A 19,386-nucleotide genomic window follows, 5' to 3' on the forward strand; every position below is an offset into this window, starting at 1 on the left:
CCATTCAGTCCATGAGAAGCTGAGGTCAAGTTGAATGACACTGCCTCAACCCTGCCTCTCTCAAAAACTTCCTGACTATCTCTGACTTCCCATGGTGCTGGGAACACTCTTTCACCCTCTTCACGGGGCTCTCTGCACAGGGCTCCTCCACCCAGGCCTTCAACAAGTAAACATACTGACTCACTACCTTAGTAGAGACCCTCCCAAGCTAAGAGCCTTTGGAGATCGAGGGTCAGAAAAGATAACTGAGTCACTGTCCATTGTGGCTGTTCCCTCTGTAAATGCCTATTCCTCAGGCCAGCTGCCTCCTAGGACAGAGGCTATGTGCTAATAATCCACGGTGACTTCCAAAGGAGCATTTGATACTTTTCAGGGCTGAGCAATGATCCCTAAAGGAAGGAAAGAACCTGGGATGTCTTTAACCCATGCTCCAAGATATGGTCCCTCAAATGGACACCAGGAAGATGCTGAAAAACCTCCTAGAGAGTAAAGGAACAGACTGAGCATCAGCAAAGGAATGATGTTATGTATAATACAATGTGAGAGACTACCAGAAGATCAACTGCAGCCAGCACTTTCCTATGGGCAGAGCTTGGATGTACCTTTAAGAATCTCGAAACTCAGGGTAGGATATACCTCAGAAAATCAGTTCTTCAGAATCAACTTAACTGAAGAAGTGAAAGATATATACCAAATAAAACCCCTACAAAACACTTTAAGAAATTAAAGAATGAAGGAAATAGAAACACATCCACTGATCATGGATTGGGAGGACTGATATCATTAAAATGGCAATATTTCCCAAAGCGTTGTATAAATTCAATGTAGTTCTTATAAAGGTATTCATGACATTTGTCAAAAAAAAAATAGATCAAACATTCCTGAAATTCATATGGAACAATAAACTCCCATATATAGCTAAAGCAATCCTTGAGGAAAAAAAGAAGATGGAAGGCATCACTTTACCAACTTCAAACTGTACTACAAAGCAATACTAATTAAAATGTCAGGGTATTGAAATAAAGACAGACTTTCTGATGAGTAAACAGAAATAAATAATCTGAGATGGATCCCCATGTATATGATACATTGATTTTTTTTATAAAGGAGCAAAAAATATGAAGTGGAACAATGAAAGCCTTTCAACAAATGATGCTGGGAAAATTGGCCAATTTTGTGAAAAAGAAAGTGAACTCCAACCTCTTTCTAACACTGTGCACAAAAGCCAAAATGGATTCAGGACCTTGATATCAGACATGAAACTACATAGTACATAGAATAAAACACAGTAAGAACTCTTCATGATGATGAATCTAAATGCATCTTCAAGGATGAAACACCACTGAACAAGCAAGTGAAAGCAAAGATAAACAAATAGGACTACATTAAATTAAGAATACTTTGTACCTCAAAGGAGAGGATGACCAGAATAAAAGATTGCCCACAGAATGGGAAAAATTATTTACCTAATATCTATCTGTTAAAGAGTTAATATCTAAGCACTGGTAGAGCTCAATAAAAATAAAAAAGCTAACCCTATCAGGAAGTGGCAAGAAGAGATGAACAAAAATTGCCTAAAAGAACTACAGGTGGCCAAAAGACATATAAAATATATGTTCCACATCATTAATTACCAGGAGGATGCAAATCAAAATAACACTGAAATATCATCTCACACCACAGAGAGTGGCACACATCACAAATAACAAGAAAAACCAGTGCTGGTGTGAATGTAGAGGGAAAAGGACTCTCATTCACTGTGATAAGAATGTGGACAGCAGATAACATTGGAATAGGCAACTGCATGTCATAGACTCTAGCTACAGTGCTCATTCATTGAGTACATTTTAGCCATTTATTTTATATTCAAGCTAGCTTACTATTCTATCATAATACCTATGTTGTCAGTTTGCTTTCAGAACAAGAACTCAATGCTCAAAATCCATTAGGAGATACTTCATGGTGTAGACTCCTTTGACAGTATTCATTACCATATATTACATAGGATTCTAGACTTGAAAATTATGACTATTTTAAGAACGTACTATGCACAATCTAACCCAGGAAGCCTTTCTTCAGAAAAGTTTACCCTCACCATTGATGATTTGTCTCGGAATTGGAAAATCTTTCCATTTGATCTGCCTGTTTTATATTTTTTAAGTACTCTGACCCGTTCCACCTAGGTCAGTTTTGCAGCTGCAATCTATAGATAGCTCTTCATTGTCTGTCTATGTATTTGTGCAAGTGTGTGTGTGTGTGTGTGTGTGTGTGTGTGGTGACCACCTCTATATCTATCTAACATCATCTGCAATGTACATAATGTCTATGTTCTAGATAGTGCTTTTTCCCCTCCCCTGCTTAACACTTTACAAATCCTTTCTATCCTTTAGCTCTCTCACCACTGATTTGTTATTCCTCCTTATTTAACCCTTTTTACCATCAGTTCTTAACTGCTCAGGAAACCAAATACCCTATCTCTACCCCCCAACCCACTGCCAGCGGCTCCTGAAATGAAAGGACATCCTCTCAGTCTTGCCTCGGCCCAAAAAGAAGCTGCCATCGCCTTGCCTGCTGATTTAATCTTAGTGGCCCATTTTCTCCCACCTCCCTTCATTGTGGACTTTTGCTTGCTACTAGATTTGGCTTTTGAGAGACCCGCAGTTTGAAGACATTTCCTGATCTGTGACTAGAACTGTTTTTCAGACTCCACAAGACCACATTGCAGGCTGCTATGCTCCAGATACTATCCTCCAACCCTACTATTTCAAAAGACTTAAAGGGAATATGTATATTTCCTTTGTGTATTTCTTTAGGTGTATTTCCTTAATAAGTGTAATTTTTATTATTTCCTTATGTAGATATAGTTTTCCCCACCCCTTTATTTTTTATTTATTTAGTAGGAAATTCTAGTAGATAAGTTTCTCTTGGGTTCTGAGTTCATGTCAGAACCAGGTTATAAGGATTGTTTAGCTTGTTATTTTCACCCCCATATGCACCAGTAGTATCCTGTGACATTGTTCCTTTTTGCATAGGCACATTAAAATGGGGAAATCTTACATATAAAGAAGTTTTTATCTAATATGAATAGGAACTCATAAAGTTTATATTGGAATGAGGTCTTTCACCCTGAACATTTGTCATAGACAATAGCCAGAATCTAGAAACAATCCAAGTGCCCAAGAATAAATGAATGGGTGAAGAAACTATTGTATATATGCACATTGGAATACTATGCAGTTGTTAGAAGAAATGAAGTGTCATGAAATTTGCTTATAAATGCATAGACACAGAGAGTGAAATGAGTTAGATGGAGAGGGACAGACATAGAATGATCACTCTTGGATATAAAAAAAAAACATGAGAATACTGAAAGACAATAGAAATAATGAGGGGAAAGTGCATTGAAGACAGAGAAGGGACTACTATGACAGTAACAGCTGGAAATGACCACTCCAGACAAGAATTTGGTGCTGAAAGAAAGTAAAGTAATATCAGAAATACTCTTTCAGTAGCATTGATGTAAACCATGGTACTTAAAAGGAGAGAGAGAGAGAGGAGAGAGAGAGAGAGAGAGAGAGAGAGAGAGAGAGAGAGAGAGAGAGAGAGAAGAAAAGTGCCATAAAGTCAGGCTGCAGTGGTAGTATGGGAGGGTAACAAAGAAAATTAGTTGTGGGAAATGAACATAGTGAGAGGATGGGTGTTGGAACATTGAATGATAGAAATTCAACTATCAACAACTTTTTTATTTTGTATTTCATGGTGATTTAATTTTTAAAAAAAATAATTTTAAACAGGATAACAGTCATAAAGAGTGGTAAGTGCATTTAGAGAAGTAACTACACTGAGAACTACCATGAGAATGTTTATGAGTGAGAGAAGTAGAATGCCTGTCTCAAATACAGGCAGGAGGGGGAGGGGAAGGAGGAAGATGGGGCATTGGTGGTGGGAAGGTTGCACTTGGTGAAGGGGGGGGGTGTTCTTTTTATGACTGAAACCCAACTACAATCATGTTTGTAATCATAGTGTTTAAAGATATTATTTAAAAATAAAATAAAGATTAAAAAATATAAACAGGGTGACAGGGAGCCTAATGGGCTGGAATGCATGCTTTGTATACAAAAGGGCAGGGTTTGATTCCCTGACCACATTGTTCCCAAAAAAAAAATACTCTGATAAACATGGCCCAGAAACAAAAAAAAATTAAAATTAAAATCTCGAAACTCAGACATGAAATTCTTTTCAAAACAATGTGTGATTTCAGTGCCTCTGCTTGGCCAAGTGTTAAGAATGTGTTTAGATTTCCCACTGGGAAACCTAATGGTGCATAGAGAGAATGCCTGTTTTGGGCAGAAGTCAGGACTCAGACACCAAGTCCCTCATCCATCCTCTTGCCAACCATTATCCACAGGATCTGAAAGGTAATTAAGACAAATAAACATATTTAGGTTCTGTTGTGATAGAAGTCACAATGGATGGTGTGGTAGAGTACAGTAGTTTTGGGAAGTGGGATGGGGTCAGATGCATACAGGTTGGTAGGAGCCAGCCCAAAAGAGAGATCATGACAGCTTCCCCATCATGCTAAGAAATCAGAGGAATAAGAGGGATGGAGACAAAGATTCCTAGGGACAGTGGCCATGTGAGGTCATGGGTAGACTCAAAACAGCTATCTCTTTTTCTTCCTCAGGTCAGCCAGGCCCCATACTCTGGATGTCTTGAGCATCCACTAAGCACCAAACAGGCCAGAACACTCTCTGCAGCTCTCTTGTTCTTGTCATGTCATTTCTAAGGATTTCTATGAAAAAGGAACAAATTTCTCAGGCTAGTATCACTTTTGCAAAAGTATGAAGGCTTTAAATTCTGCAAACAGCAGGATATAATTAAATGCAAATGCAAGGCCACATTTAAAAATTAATCTTCTATAATTAATTAGTAATTTTAAATATTCTGGTAAACGATACTTAAATGGCATAGAATTATCCTAGCTCTGAGTGATAAAGTCATCTGCTAAAGATTTACCGTGTTGAAGTGAGAAATATTTGCATATATCATGTGGGACAATAGTATTGTGATTACTTAATTTACTTTTGCTATAAATGTGTTAAAAAAAAAGTATAGTCTTTGTATTTAAATTGTAGGAGTAAATTCACTCACTGCAGCAAACTCTGAAGCAATTGATTCACAGCCAGGAGTTCACACAGGCTGTTTCTAGGAGGATGAAATTGGCCACCAGCCACTTGCTTGCCTGGGAAGCCCCTGGGGAGGGAGGAGAGGTGGGTGGGAAGAGAATGGGTGCTGAAATAGTCCTTTCTTTTTTTGCCTATTTATTCTAGGGTGAGGGATAGATGACCACGCCCTCCACCCCAGAGCTACAGGGAGCAGATGGAAACTGTCCTACCAACGGGCTTTTTCCCTCCATCCTTTCTACAGCAAGAGGTGCAGTAGAGATGGATGGTATCTAACTACAAGTATAAGAGCCAATTTGCTACTGTCACGTGGTTAGTAGCTTTCATTTCCTTTTATTGGGGGAAAGAGACAATACCCCCACAATACTCAGGAGCTACTTCTAGCTTGTTGCTCAAAGTTTCTCCTTGGCTCCAGAGGTGCTCAGGGGACTATTCTGGGCCAGGAAGAAATTCCAGGTGTCTCAAGCAGAGCATGTACTCCTCCCTTTTAGACTTTCTCCATGGCCTTGTTAACTCAATTTGCTGCTGGTTTCCCATTCCTTTTTCAGACAGCTAAGCCACCAGCAACACTGCCATCCTGGATGATGTGGGATAACTACTATGAGGAGGTCTACACATGTGTTCATGCACATGGAAGTGTGTCCATGCCTCCTGGGCTGGGCTTATCTGAAGGTCTGCTTGTACTGTGCATGTATGGTTGGCTATATACATCACTGTATAAGCTTGTGCTCTGCTAGTACTGCAAATGCATGGTTTGTTGGCTGCATCATTGCATCAGCCTGTTTATTTATGTTTATACATGTGCATGTCTGTTTTCATGTGTACTGCTATGAGCCGGAGTGTACTCTTCTGTGTGTATATATATGCATGTGTGTATTTCTGTGCATATGTGTCTATGTAGATGTGTCTATATGCATACTTCTTTTTTCTTTGTTTGTTTGTTTGTTTGTTTTAGGGCCATACCCAGCAGCATTCATAGGGTACTCCTGGCTCTGCACTCAGAAATTGCTCCTGGAAGGCTCAGGGGACCATATGGGATGTCAAAGAATCTAACCTGGATCAGCTGCTTGCAAGGCAAACACCCTACCCACTGTGCTATTCCTCTGGCCCCTGCATATATATGCATGTGTTTGAATAGGGTTTGTTTGTATATATGTTTGTGAGTATTTGTGAGTTTTTGTGTTATTGTGCATTATGTGTTTATATCTGTACTTCAATGAATATGTCTGATTTACCACATCTTCCTGCACTGCAGCCAATCATCAACCCTGTACCACACATTGATCTCTCTACATGTTACTCCTCCAATCACATACCACAGCCAAGCCCAAGAACAATCAATCTGCCTACAGCAAAAGCAGCTGAGTCCCTGGTCAACGACCCACCCAGACTCAAGGTTGAAGGGAACTTATACCTCCCCAAGAACAGATGCTTTATGTCGAAAGCCCAGACTGGCAGTTGGTCAAAGATCTCTGACAAGTCAAAATGGCAACCAGATCACAGACAAGGAAGCCAGGGCCAGACACCCTCTAATGTTAGGGTAAAGTACGAAATAGTCACTCATTCATTCCTCTAAGAGCACTGTTCTTAGAAGACAGAATGGTGGACACCTCATCCTTATTCCCATCCTATGTGTAGCTGCCCCACATGTGCAGATGCACAAAGATAGTATTTGGGCTTCTAGTAGGCACACCATCTATCTCGTGGACCCGAGCAAGGAGCAGCAATTCTTCCCCATAAAGTGAATAAATGGCTTTAAATGATTCGATTACTTGAATCTTTCCAGTGAAACATAAGAGCTGTCAGGGGAAAGAAAAGAAGGCAATAAATAAGGGTAACAAAAGGTAAGAAACCATATAAGCAAAGATACAAGCACAAAATTTATGGATGAGAGCTGAAAGGTCAAAGTCTTAGGAGTCCTAAAATGACCAGATGAGTCTTCAGTTAAAATGGGTGCGCTGTTCCCAAAGGCTACTAGGGTCCCACCTAGGATGTCAGTCATGATACAGATATAACCTTCAACCAGGGGCACTACTTCAAGGGGCACTACTCTGTCCCTCACTGGAACCTGGTCCACTATAAATACCTAATTCATACTAACTGGATAGGTCAATGTGTAGATGTGTAGGTGGTGGACAGATTGATGTATGGACACACAAATGGATGGAAAAAAACAAATGGACGCATAAATAGGATGGATGGATGGATGGATGGATGGATGGATGGATGGATGGATGGATGGATGGATGGATGGATGGATGAATGGATGATGGACGGATGGATAGATGGATGGACAGACAAACAGATGGATGGATGGATGGATGGATGAGCAAATGGACAGAAGGATAGATAGATGGATGCCTGGATGGACAAATGAAGGATGGATAAACTGAATTTTCTCCAGAAAAATGAGAATGAGGCCAGGACTAAAACTGACAATATATTGAAACTCTTCCTTTCAAACCAATCTGGAAAAGAAGAAACAGTATACATGTCTCAACATCCCTAGAGTTATTCAAGAGGACATTGCAACCTTTTAACTTTTAAAATTCAAAAAGTGATTTCCCATTCTAAACTGGAATATCCCCTTATGCTGACTTCTGAGCCTCAGTCCCAGCTGCTCCCTACCCTGAATGCCCACTGCTAAAACTTCATGCCACGTGAGGGAAGAATGTGTCCAACTTATTTCCCCATCAGGATGAGACTGCCAACATTTATTCGGAGAGCACCAATGCTGAGTTTCCAATGCAAAACAGCCTTCCTGGCCAGAGGAAAAGCTTCCCCTTGGCCTGTGCCTTCAGCAACCCAAAAGCCAGACATACCCCTCCACCACCCTTGTGGACTCCAGGCTTGAGATCTCACAACTAGGGTGCTGTAGGCTCTTGAGACCAGTCTTGCTGCAGGAGGCTGTCAGTTTCTATGTGGAAGAATGTACCAACATGGTGATGGCTAACATGGTGAGGAAAACTGCAGTGTCAAATGTGCATGAGAGATAAAAGGCCCAGATGAGGGCCCAGTCCCTCAGTCTACTGTGGTCACACACAAATACTCCAAAGGTGAAGCTCTTCTGGGCTAAGTGGCCCCTGGTAAAGTGAAGGCAGAAAAAATGGCAGTTCCCAGGTCCCTGTAGAGTATCTGACAGTGATAAGAGCCCTAAATATCAGACTGTGCCTCTCAACAGAGCACATAGCTGAGGACAACCTGATAGCCCCTGGCAGCATTTACATGTCATATTAATTTAATCAGTTGATGACAGTGAAAGTGCCAGACTCACAGGTGGCACAATGAGAAAGATTCCAATAGAGCTAGTTTCCTCTTCTTCCCATCCTCCGGCTGCTCCAGTGAAAAGGGGGAGCAGGTGGGAGGAGTAAAGGGATGCATCCCTCAGTGTCCCCTTACCTGAGTGGCATGATACTAAGAAGTGCCATGGTTACTGGTGATACCTTAAGACCATTCATTTCCCTGGAGGTTTTTAATCCAGAAGATGTAGAACACAGTGTCCTGGCAGTGGGTTTCCTTGGGGTCATCACCTGTCCTTATCACAAACAGGAAGAGTTGGACCATCTGTGCATGAAGACTGAGCCAGGCCTTGGGCAGTGAACAATGATTCTGACAGGGACTAGTCCCAGATCTCTCTCAGGGAACCTGTTGGAGTGGCCAGCCCTCCAGGTCACCTCTGTCACTTCACATTCAAATCTAGGTTTCCCCAACCATGCTTAGTAGATATACAGAAATTCTTTGAGTATAATATCTTAGAAACCTCTTCTAGGGGCAAGAGGGATAGTACAGAGGGAAGGCAGTTGCCTTGCACAAGGCCCACTCAGATCCCTAGCACTGCCAGGAGTGAGAAGGCATGCCTGAGAACTGCCATTTGTAGCCCCCAAACCAAAATTAAACAAAAGCCTCTGCTAGGCCCTAATCAGAGGCCATGAAACTATTCCTTCCTCCACAAAGTCAGCATGGCAGTCATTGCCATCCACAGGATTCTCTGGTCTTCACAGCTCTATGACAGAGATGGATCTGGATAGGTCAGATCTGCAGGTAAAAGGCTAATGGAATAAAATTAGGAAAGTTATTAACTGCTTCAACTTCTGGTGCCTCACTGGCAAAATATGTGATGAGAGGTTTAACAAGGGTGAGAGTCAGGACAAGAGGGGGGGCTTCTACCCTCTATACAAAGAGCACATGGAACTAGAAACCAAGAATGATGGGACCTGAAAGCCATGAAGCCCAGGATTCTGTTTCCAGAGACTTCCCATGTCAAGTCTCTCCAGGGACCCCCCCCCCCCCCAAGTTGCAGCATTCATCAAAGGAATGCTTTGAAAATACAGTCTAGGGCTCAAAAAGGCAAGAGGCCAAAGCCGAGTCAAGCCTATCCAACACTGCAGGAGTTTCCATAATAAACCATTTTGATATAATATCTTGAGACCAGTCTTGACTATTTTTAAATCCTGGCAGGGTCTAGAAACAGGAAGGGCTGAATTTCTCAGGAAGGTAAATTCTGAACAAGGAAAAAGGCGATGATGCTTCTAGAGAAGGCACACCAAATGTTTTCTGGACTTTTCTTCTTCATCCCTACTTTACAGATGAAGAAAGTGAGGCTATGAAGGAGAGCAGACCAAATAGTAATGCGGGATCTGGGAGCTGGCACCAGATCAGTTTCATCCCAAAGCCAACAAACTTTCCACTTCGCACCATAACAGCAGAGTGGTGGCAAGAAGGAAAGGGAACACGGAAAGTAAGGGGTTGCTGAGCAGAGAGAAGGGGTGAGATTGGAGAGAAAAATAGCAGACACCAACTATGGCAGAAGAAATTCAGCAAGGAGAAAAGCTTTCCTCTGAGCAGATTCTGCCACATTCACCACTGCCAGTATTCTGAGAAAGTCTAGCCACAGCCATGTCCATTGTTTATGGTAGCCCATGACTGCACTGAATCGCTTCATACAGGGCAACGTGTTTCTGCAAACACAGGATATCACAGTTGGGCTGGCCACCAGTGTGAGGCAAAGCCTGATTAGGCCAGAGCATTAGGGTTGCTGGCCAGTGGCATCAAATTAAGCATTCCGGATTTGAAGTCCTCTAGCAGCAGGCTTCGTGCTGGCTCTTGAAGCATGAGGTAGCATTTTGAGTAATAATTAATTAGACGGGAAAGCAGAACAAGCAAGCAAAGTACATCAAATGGAATTAGTATAATTCTGCCTTTCTATTCATTTTACTTTCAAGCACAGAGAGCCGACAGGGTGACAGGGTAGGAGAAGAAACAGCAGGAAGCAGTAGACCATCCACCTGCTCCCAGGCACGCCACACCCCCACTATTTCTGGACTCTCCCAGGTCAAAAAAGGAGTAACTCCCCATCAGGAAAACCCCAGGGCTGGTGCCAATCAGCTGCTTGGCAAGTACTGCTTGCTAGCTGTCAGATCTCAAATTAAAGGGCACTTTGTTAAAGCAGTGGGCTATCTTGTCAGAAGGTCTACCCCAAATCTAAGTATTGGGGGGAAACAGCACTGATTAGCCCAAGCATTCAACACTAAGCATATGCGCAGTGAATCAGCCAACACCTCTGGGCTCTCACAAATCCCAAGGCAGAACTGCCCACCTTTGCAGAGTGTTAGGAATTTCCTTTAGCCCTAGAGACTTACACCTGTCAACAAGAGAAGATTTAAAAGGAGAGAAAAATAAATAAGGCAACGCCATTATTTCACCTCAGAAATCTTTTGCCTCACTTGTAAACAGGCTTCCCGCTGGCAGCTTCCTGTTTCTCTAGGGCCATGAGTCCTGGGCTCACCTGCCAAGAGCCAACACTCAACGTTGCTCCAGGTCTTCATGCCATGTGGCCCAATATCTGTAGCACCCCCCAGGTCCATGTCAGTCACACACCCACAGATCTGTGACCACAGATGTGTGTCACAGTCCACTCTGACCATCACCCCAGCCCCTCCAGGACATCCCCCATCACAGCCTACCTCATTGATGAAGGAGTGCGCCCCCTGCGGGCTGAGCAGCAGGATGGCACGCCGCAATGTGTCCCGGTAGCGGTTCAATTCCTCAGTCTTCATGGTGGTAAAGAGGCTGGTGAATACATGGCTAATGTTCTTGTCCACCTTTTGTAGAGAGACATCGAGGCCCAACCGTGAGGCCTGGTCCAGAAAGCTTTGGAGGCCGCGAATATCTGGTGAGTGGAAGAAGAATTGGTGAGGAAGAAATGTCTTTAAGCAGGAAGGGACATTGAAAGGTGTTCACCTTCTACCCCATCCCTGCTGTCCACCACCTAAACAAAGGTTCCATGGAGATTCCAGAATCAAGGTCTCTCACTAGCACCCAACCCAGGCTTAAATTCCCTGATTTCTAAGGCCTGATATCTGTAGGCCTGTGGCCAGAGGCTGTTGAGTTCCTACTTCTCCCCATTGCTCCCATGCAATGAGAGGGAAAGTTCTGGCACTTTTATTCTTATGGTTATGGAGATGGTGATCTCTGGTCTTGGTCCTAGTCCCAGTTATCTCCTCTTTCTGCTCTCTACACTACAGCTGCAGCAAGAATGAACCCAGCTCTCACCTACCCAAATCCTGGGTCTGAATAGCCTGTATCGTCCTCCCCAGCACCCCAACCCTCATGAGGATCCTGTCCTGTTCCTGATTTTTCCAACTAAGACATTTCTCCATTATTCTTTTCAAGGAGGGTGAGTCTCACCTCAGGTCTAATCAGAGCTTCCATTCTGGGGGTCTCAGGATGAAACCCTAGAGCCCAAGAGCCAATTAGGCACACCTGGCAGGACCAGCTGCAGGTATGAGCACCTTGGTAAGAGAAGAGGGGTGACTTGGGGAGTACACCGTACCTTCCACCTGCCTTTCCCCTGCCTGGAGCTCCCAATACACACCCCTCAAATTCCCAGATACATCATGCAGTCCAACAGCCTGCATAGGCCCCCCAAAGCCTTTTAAAGTAAATGTTTGAAATGGTTTTTCAGAGCTTCTTCACCAGCCAGGGCAAAGATGTAGATGGTTCAAGGAGCAGAAGATCAGCAAGGTGAGGGGACTCCCAAATGTATAAACTTGGAGTTTGTGCTAACCCTCCCCTCAGATGGGTCATTCTGAAGCTTGAGATTATCTCAGGAGCAAGCAGGCATCCCTGCCTAAGCTAGCAGCAGGATCTTCAGCCAGGTAAGCTGCAACTTTCTGCCTGTGCCAAGGATAGATCCCTAATCCTGGGTTGTCCAACACCAAGCCACATATGGCAATTATATGTAAATCGAAGTTTATTCTCATTCAACTAAAATACGTATTTATCTCAGGTCACATGAGTTAAATTTCAAACACGCAATGGTCATGCTGGGCAGGGGCCACCATCATGTACTATCTGTAGCAGGATGGACAGATACAGATCATGCATGATGGATTATCACAGAAAGTCTTGTCCTGTTACTCTTTAGCCTCTCCAGCTGCCACTCTGAAACCAGATGATGATGAGACCCAGACTGCTTTGACATATGAGACAGTTGTACCTTCTCACAGGAAAGGTTTGCTCTGTGCATTTTTGTTGCTATTCCTAGCTTCAGTCACTGCTCTGAGTCTATTTCACTGGGGCACCTGCTCAAGGGACATGCACATCCATGAAGAGTCGTGGTAGCTCCTAGAAGCCAATACTAGCCATCTGCCAGCTGAATTTAGATGCAAGTGAACTCAAAGGAAAAAACTCCAGTTTATCTGCAGATTCATGAAATAATAAAAAGAAGTGGCTGGTGTTCTAAATCACAGTTTAGGGGATAAGCTTTTTTCTCAGTACTAGTGGACAGACTAAGCCCATGAGAACACATTATCTACTTTATTTTATGAAAATAACTGTCACAGTCATCCCATAGCACTTGAAGCTTAGAACCAAACCAGGTCAGGGCAAGGCCACTATCCACCAGTGACTTCTGGAACTCTGTCAATGTGGACATCAACAATCCTCACTGCTCTCATACCTTTTGCTCTGGCCAATATTTAAGCCATGCGACATAGTTAATGGGACAGAGAAGAACTGGGACAGGCATGATGGAGTAACATGACCTTCCATCTAGCAGCTCCAACTCTTCTTCTGGTGCCTTCCAAGGTCACTGAGCACCTTCTGATGTGGCAGAGATGTGTCTTTCCTGTGAAAGCATGCCTGACATGTTTTCCTGAGGAAGGGTTCTAATCCAGCTCTATGCAGAAACCTCCTCTGTTCTTCCAACATGGCCTATACTTTCTCAGGCTGAGAATAGAATTTCCTCAGTTCCTCTCCTAAGATCGCCTCAGCATATATGATGATTCCATTTCTTCAGGGAATACCAGGAAGACAGCTGGCAACCAACAAGAACATGCACACACAAAGAACACAGGCCCTCAGAGTTTCCTGTGGCCTTAGTGGCTGCATTTCTGCTTTCTGTTCAAGCAGCTCTTAACAAAACTAAGTCCTGTTTTCCTGACTAAGGATGGAAGTTTGCAGTGCCAGGTCCCCCAAAACCTACGATAAAGCCAGCTGTCCACTACTCCCCAAAGCTATAGTCTTTGCTAAGGAAGGAGTTCTGTCTAGAGAGGAAAGTAGAGGGAGAACTGGGGCCACTCCCAGATCACCCACTCCTCTCTGAGAACTTCTCTCTACAACCTCCTATCAAATGCCCCCAATCCTGCCTTCAACCAGGATATGTTCTAAGATCCTGTCTGCTTATAATATAGCCGTCCACTATAAATAGTTTCATGAATAACAGTTTATGTTAAAGCCACTACAAAATACCCTCAAATATATATAAATCACAAAGAAACTTTTAGAAAACCTCCAAGAGACTTTATCATTGCACATAAATATAAAAGACTCTCAGCTACCAGCACTTTATTTTGCTATTACTATTTTCATGACCACAGATAGAAGTCTTATTACTGGAAAGCCAAACTTCCAGAAAAAGAAGCTCTTTGCCCTTCTTTGGACAATCAAATTCACTCACACACACTCACATAGACACACACACAATCACACACATGACACCACTATAAACCATATATTATCTTACACGCCTATATAGAACCATATACCACCACATGTACACTAATGCATATATACCATCACCTCTTACCCACCACTACACATACCAAATGCCTCACATATATACTACATGCCACACATACCACATATGTACATTCATACACAACATGTTTCACACATACAATATAAAAACTGGCCACCATATACATACTACTGCACACAACACACACACAATATCTATGTAGATGCTCTTAACCTGAAATTGAAAGGCCCAAACCTTTTGTTAGACCAAATTCAAAGAATAACAGCCTTCAGACATCACCCCAGATCCCAGAGTGTGCATTCATATTTCTCTGAGAGTGGATGAGTCAACGGCATAGGATACAGGAAAAGCAGAAACTGGTCCTTTTCATTTCTCCCCAAATATCTATGCCTAGGAAAGAGAAGAGACAGAAGGGAGTGCAGAATCAAGGAGAAATAAAGAAACTGTTTGAAGCTCTGATGACTTCAGCCACCACACAGTACTCTCTAAACTGAGGGAGGCTAAGCCCTACCAGGCATAAAATTGAAATTGGGCATCGGTTTTCTCAGTGATTATAGCTGCGTGTATCTCACCACTGTGTTTGAGAGAAGGGGGTTAAGGAAAGAAAAATAAAATAACGAATGGACATTTTGCTTTCCTTTTGAGCTGAAATAAAAACAAAACACATTTCAAATTACTTACCCTACTAGTTTCAATTTTCAAAAAAGGTCTAAACACTAAGAGTACTTATAAAAAATATTTTACCATCTGTAATACACATATAAATTTAAGAAGCCTGCCATCTCACACCCAGACCCTCACAGTTAGAAGTGTTCTGGGATTATTGGCAAATGTTCCAAAACCTGAGGCACAAGTTTGATTCCAAGAAATTCTAACTTCTTTCTTATTGAGTCCCCAAAAATAGGTTTCAAACTGCTTCCTAGAAATATTCTACCCCAAACTCAAGTGCATTCCCAAGATCCCTACCAAGCTTCTCTCCTCCTTTATTGCCCACATCCTTCCCTATCACCAGTTCAAATGCCATCAGCTTGGTGACTGTCATAGAACAGCTGCAAAAGCCTATGGGGTGCAGGCTTACATCATAGCTCAGTAGGCAGCCACCTTTTCCAAGAAGAAATTCCTCAACAGGAGATCCAATCAAAGGTACTACTCAACCCCTTGCCCAGAATCCATCAGGGCTTCATCTTGACAGACCTGGGCTGCTCAGTTCCCTATCTCATAGATTTCCAGTTCTGTTCTGGGCCTGGTCGATCCCTGGATACTAAAAACAGCAGTTGTGGGGAGAGACTGAACACAAGTAGCTCTCCTCTGCTGTTTGCATGCCAGAAGATATTCTCTTCACAAACTGTGCTTTATTAGTGAATTCCTCATTGCAGTCCAGCCATGCAAGTAGGATCCAGCAAAGGGAGGAGCAGAGACATCCAAATCCAGGTTGTTCCTGGTGAACCAAAATGCATGCTCTCTCCATCCCAGGCACCTGGAGATGTCCCACTGTCCCAGAAACGCATGTTCCTTTTCTGGCTTCTTGCTGAGAATCTCAAAGGGGAAGGAAATCACTCCTCTCTTGAACAATGCCAGCTGCTATGACAAGTCGATGATAAACTGGATACAGCGGACCTCTAGATTGGCACCCTAGTCCCTGACCCCCAGAAGGCCCTGCTATTAGTTGTATCTTTCACTTTGTGTTTTCTGATGCTCTGATGCCCATGGCAGGGTCAGGCAATTGCCAGTGATAGAAAGCCACTCATTCAAAAGTACCCCTTTGCCATGCAAGAAAGCCCCTCCAGCATCTACACCCAAATACCTCCTCTGCAGGACTGGCCCACTCTGCCACCCCTCTCACCCCAGACACTGAACTTTTTCCAGCTCACCAGTCCTCAGCTGGTTATTCCCATCTTACCCAATCTTTCCTGCAAAAATCACCTTTAGCTCTCTTGCCCACATCTCCCTGCTTCCTCTGCCTGCTGACCAAGCCTGGTCCTTCTCTATGAAGTGCCTGCAGATGTAGCAAGACCTATTTGTCTATTTGGAACTGTAAGAAACCATGATCCTTTTGATTGAAGCCTCTCTAGGCCTGACATCCATAAAAGATCTTCCTTCTTCCTCGGAGGAAGGAAGCATGTGGGTGGAGAGTTGGTGCAACAGGAGATCACTGACAGATGACCCAGGTTCCATCCCCAGGATGTGATCTGTCAGTAGTGATCCCTGAGTGAACAGTCAAAAGAAAGACTACAGCAGGGGAGAAGAGAAGAGGAGGGGAAGGGGGAGGGAAAGGAGGAGGATAGGAAAAGAGAGAAGAAGGGAGAGGAGGGGAGAAAGGAGAGAAGAGAGGAAAAGAGAGGAGAGGAAAAAAGAAGAGGGGAAAAAAGAGGAAAGAGGAAGGGAGGGGAGAGGAGAAGAGAGGAGAGGATGGGTGGGAAGAAGAGAAGAGGGAAGGGAAAAGAGGAAAGGAAAGGGGAGAAGAGAAGAGGGGAGAGGAGGGATGGGGAGGGAAGAGGAGAGGACAAAAGGAGAGGGGAGAGGAGGAGAGAGAAGAAAAAAGAAAAGAAAGAAAAGAAAAGAAGCAAAGGACAAGGAACAAAAACTGCTTTGCTAACTGGCTCACCTTGGGCAATTGAGAGGACATCTCTTTTGTCTTGCTTCATCTGCAAAACAGGGTTAACCCCTCCTTCTTCCCAGGTCCTCTGGCCAGGGCCATCCTTACTGCAGGCACAGATCACAGCTCCAGCCTTCTCAACAGCACAAAGGATACTCCCTCTCAAAGGGTTCCCAAAAGTGCAAATCATCTCTAGTTCCAGGAGCTCATCAAGAAGGAAAGAATCAGTCTGACAATCAAAAGAAGATTCAGGAGGTAGGAGTTCCCTTCATGACTAAACTCCAGAGCTGTCATTTGGCCAGAGGTGAAAGTTCGACATGGAGAGCCTCTGATGTGGAGGACAAATGTCCGCCCCAAACCAGGGGGGGTAACGCACAGCCACAAACTCACATGATTGTGAATTACAGAAAAGGAAGTAGGTGGTCTGTGTGATTTTTTTTCTGAGAACTACATAGCAAGTACACACATGTGTCCTTACAGACATGGATTCCCTACATGCAATGCCCCACCACCACCCGCCTGAAGTCCTCCAATGGAAGGACTGGTTGATCATAACATGTTCATTTCTCACCCAGCTTAGTTCCTTTCCATTTAAAAAACAAACACAAGGGAAAAACATTTTAAATAATCAGGCTGGAAGATCGAGATTAAAAACAATTTAAAATTAACGTCTACTCTGGCACTTTGGAAAAAACATACCACGCTGCATTAAGTGCTTTGAATTAAGTAAATTACACCAAGTAACTAATTTACATAATGATCAAAATTTGCATTTTACACATGTTATAATGAAAATGGTTTATAAAATAATCCTTCAGCAACTTCTGCTTTGAGTTGGGTTCCAGTGTTGGGATAGAATTCTGTGTCATGAATCTGCTGCTGTCTTTCATGTTTCAAATCTCTGGCTCCTACAATATATTTTTTTTAATCTGGCAGGTCCCTTATTCCCACTGCAATAAATAGTCCCTTTGATTTGCAATTCGCCTCCATCAGCTGGGTGAAATCATATTTTAAAGAATCCATAACATGCTAATGATTCCTAGGATTTTCACAAATAAAGTTTGATGTTCCTGTCACCTTTCACTTACAAGCTCTTTGGTATTGATTTCAGCAGTTCTTCCTCCAGGATTTGGCGGGCAGGTTGGCAAAGTCCTAGGGCTTTAGGGGCCTTTCTATGAATGAGGAATCAGAATGGCATTTGCCCACTGGCTTCTTTCTTGTGCCCACCAGACTTGGGGGTATTACAAAAAGACTGAGCACCAGTCCCCCTGCCTGATTTTGAGTCCTCAGTGCCTGGCAGGCAGGAGCTGACACCTCATTGGGAGCTCTTGGCTGTTCCCCACACAAATCCAACAATGCTAGGGAAAACAAGACCACCCTGCCATTCCACAGATGAAAAAACTGACAACAAACAAGAAGAGTCCCCTCATCAAAACTGGTCTTTGAGACAGTTCTGGATCTTTTCTAGGACTTCTCTGTAATTTAAGTGGGATAAAAACGTATATCTAGAAAAGTTGATTCTCAATGTTCATCCAAAACAACTAAACTGGAATTTCCTAGTGGCTTCCATAGAAGACTTGTCTGTGTGTACGTTAATACCACAGACAAATGTCACCTTTCATGGTATGGTAGGATGGTAACACACACCATGGAAGGACCATGGAATGATCACAGAAGCACCAATTTACCTATTTATTATTAGTTTTAATATGGAATGCTTCACATATATGCATGTCATCCTTGCACAGGGGCCATGCTAATCTTCTCTGTATCATTCCAATTTTATATATATGTGCTGAAGCGAGCACCCTACTTATTATTTTTATTTTGGGCATTGTGGTTTACAAAACTGTTAACAGTGGGGTTTTAAGCATATTAAATTCCAGCCCCACAGCCTCCACATTGTCCAAGTATACACACACACACACACACACACACACACACACACACACACACACACACACACACACACACACAGAGATTGTCTCAAAATCTCAAACTCTGATGTGTTGCCAACCAGCATCATAAACCCAGTAAAAGTCAGGATTACTGTTCAAATCCAAACTGGGAGTTCTTAGACTGGGGAGGTGGCAGAACCAGCTGAGTAGACTGCAGAAATGATAGGACGAGTGCCTTGCCCATAGCCAACCCAAGTTCAATCTCCAGTACTGCCTATAGTCCCTCAAGCCCTGTCAGGAGTGATCCCTGAGCACAGAGCCACAAGTAAACCCTGATCAGAGCCAAGTGTGGCCCTAAAACAAACTTTATATACTTTTTCTTTATCCTATAGAGGCAGATGCTGAAGAAGGCTCCCAGCAAAAACAAAAAAAAACAAAAACCTTAAACAGTCCTAGGGAAAGTCAGATTATACAGATAATTTCATAGATAAGTCCCAGCTCAGAACAAAACTGAGATTCCAGTCCAAATTCATTCTAGCTACAGTCATTACCTATGCCACACCCATGCTTGGGACTGGCAGGTAGAGACCAGGGACAGCTCAGCCCGGCCTAGGCTTACTAAGTAGCTCAGGGCACATGAGTTCTAGAGAGACCATGATGCAGGCTAGA

At 43.2% G+C, this 19,386-nt stretch overlaps 1 protein-coding gene and 1 non-coding gene across 2 annotated transcripts in view; both read right to left on the minus strand.

Annotated features, from left to right (window-relative positions):
* The window catches only part of GRID1 (glutamate ionotropic receptor delta type subunit 1), an 809,472-nt gene that overhangs the window by 565,240 nt on the left and 224,846 nt on the right, over positions 1-19,386 (minus strand). Inside the window, exon 4 of the mRNA XM_049790649.1 lies at positions 11,147-11,352. Coding sequence (XP_049646606.1) covers positions 11,147-11,352 — 206 coding nt within the window. The remainder of the gene's footprint in view (positions 1-11,146; positions 11,353-19,386) is intronic.
* LOC125995375 (U6 spliceosomal RNA) lies at positions 18,523-18,627 on the minus strand. Its single transcript, XR_007490913.1, has one exon. It is a non-coding gene; the product is annotated as a U6 spliceosomal RNA (small nuclear RNA).

The sequence above is a fragment of the Suncus etruscus genome, chromosome 17 (assembly GCF_024139225.1).
Source record: "Suncus etruscus isolate mSunEtr1 chromosome 17, mSunEtr1.pri.cur, whole genome shotgun sequence".
Classification (NCBI taxonomy): Eukaryota; Metazoa; Chordata; class Mammalia; order Eulipotyphla; family Soricidae; genus Suncus; species Suncus etruscus.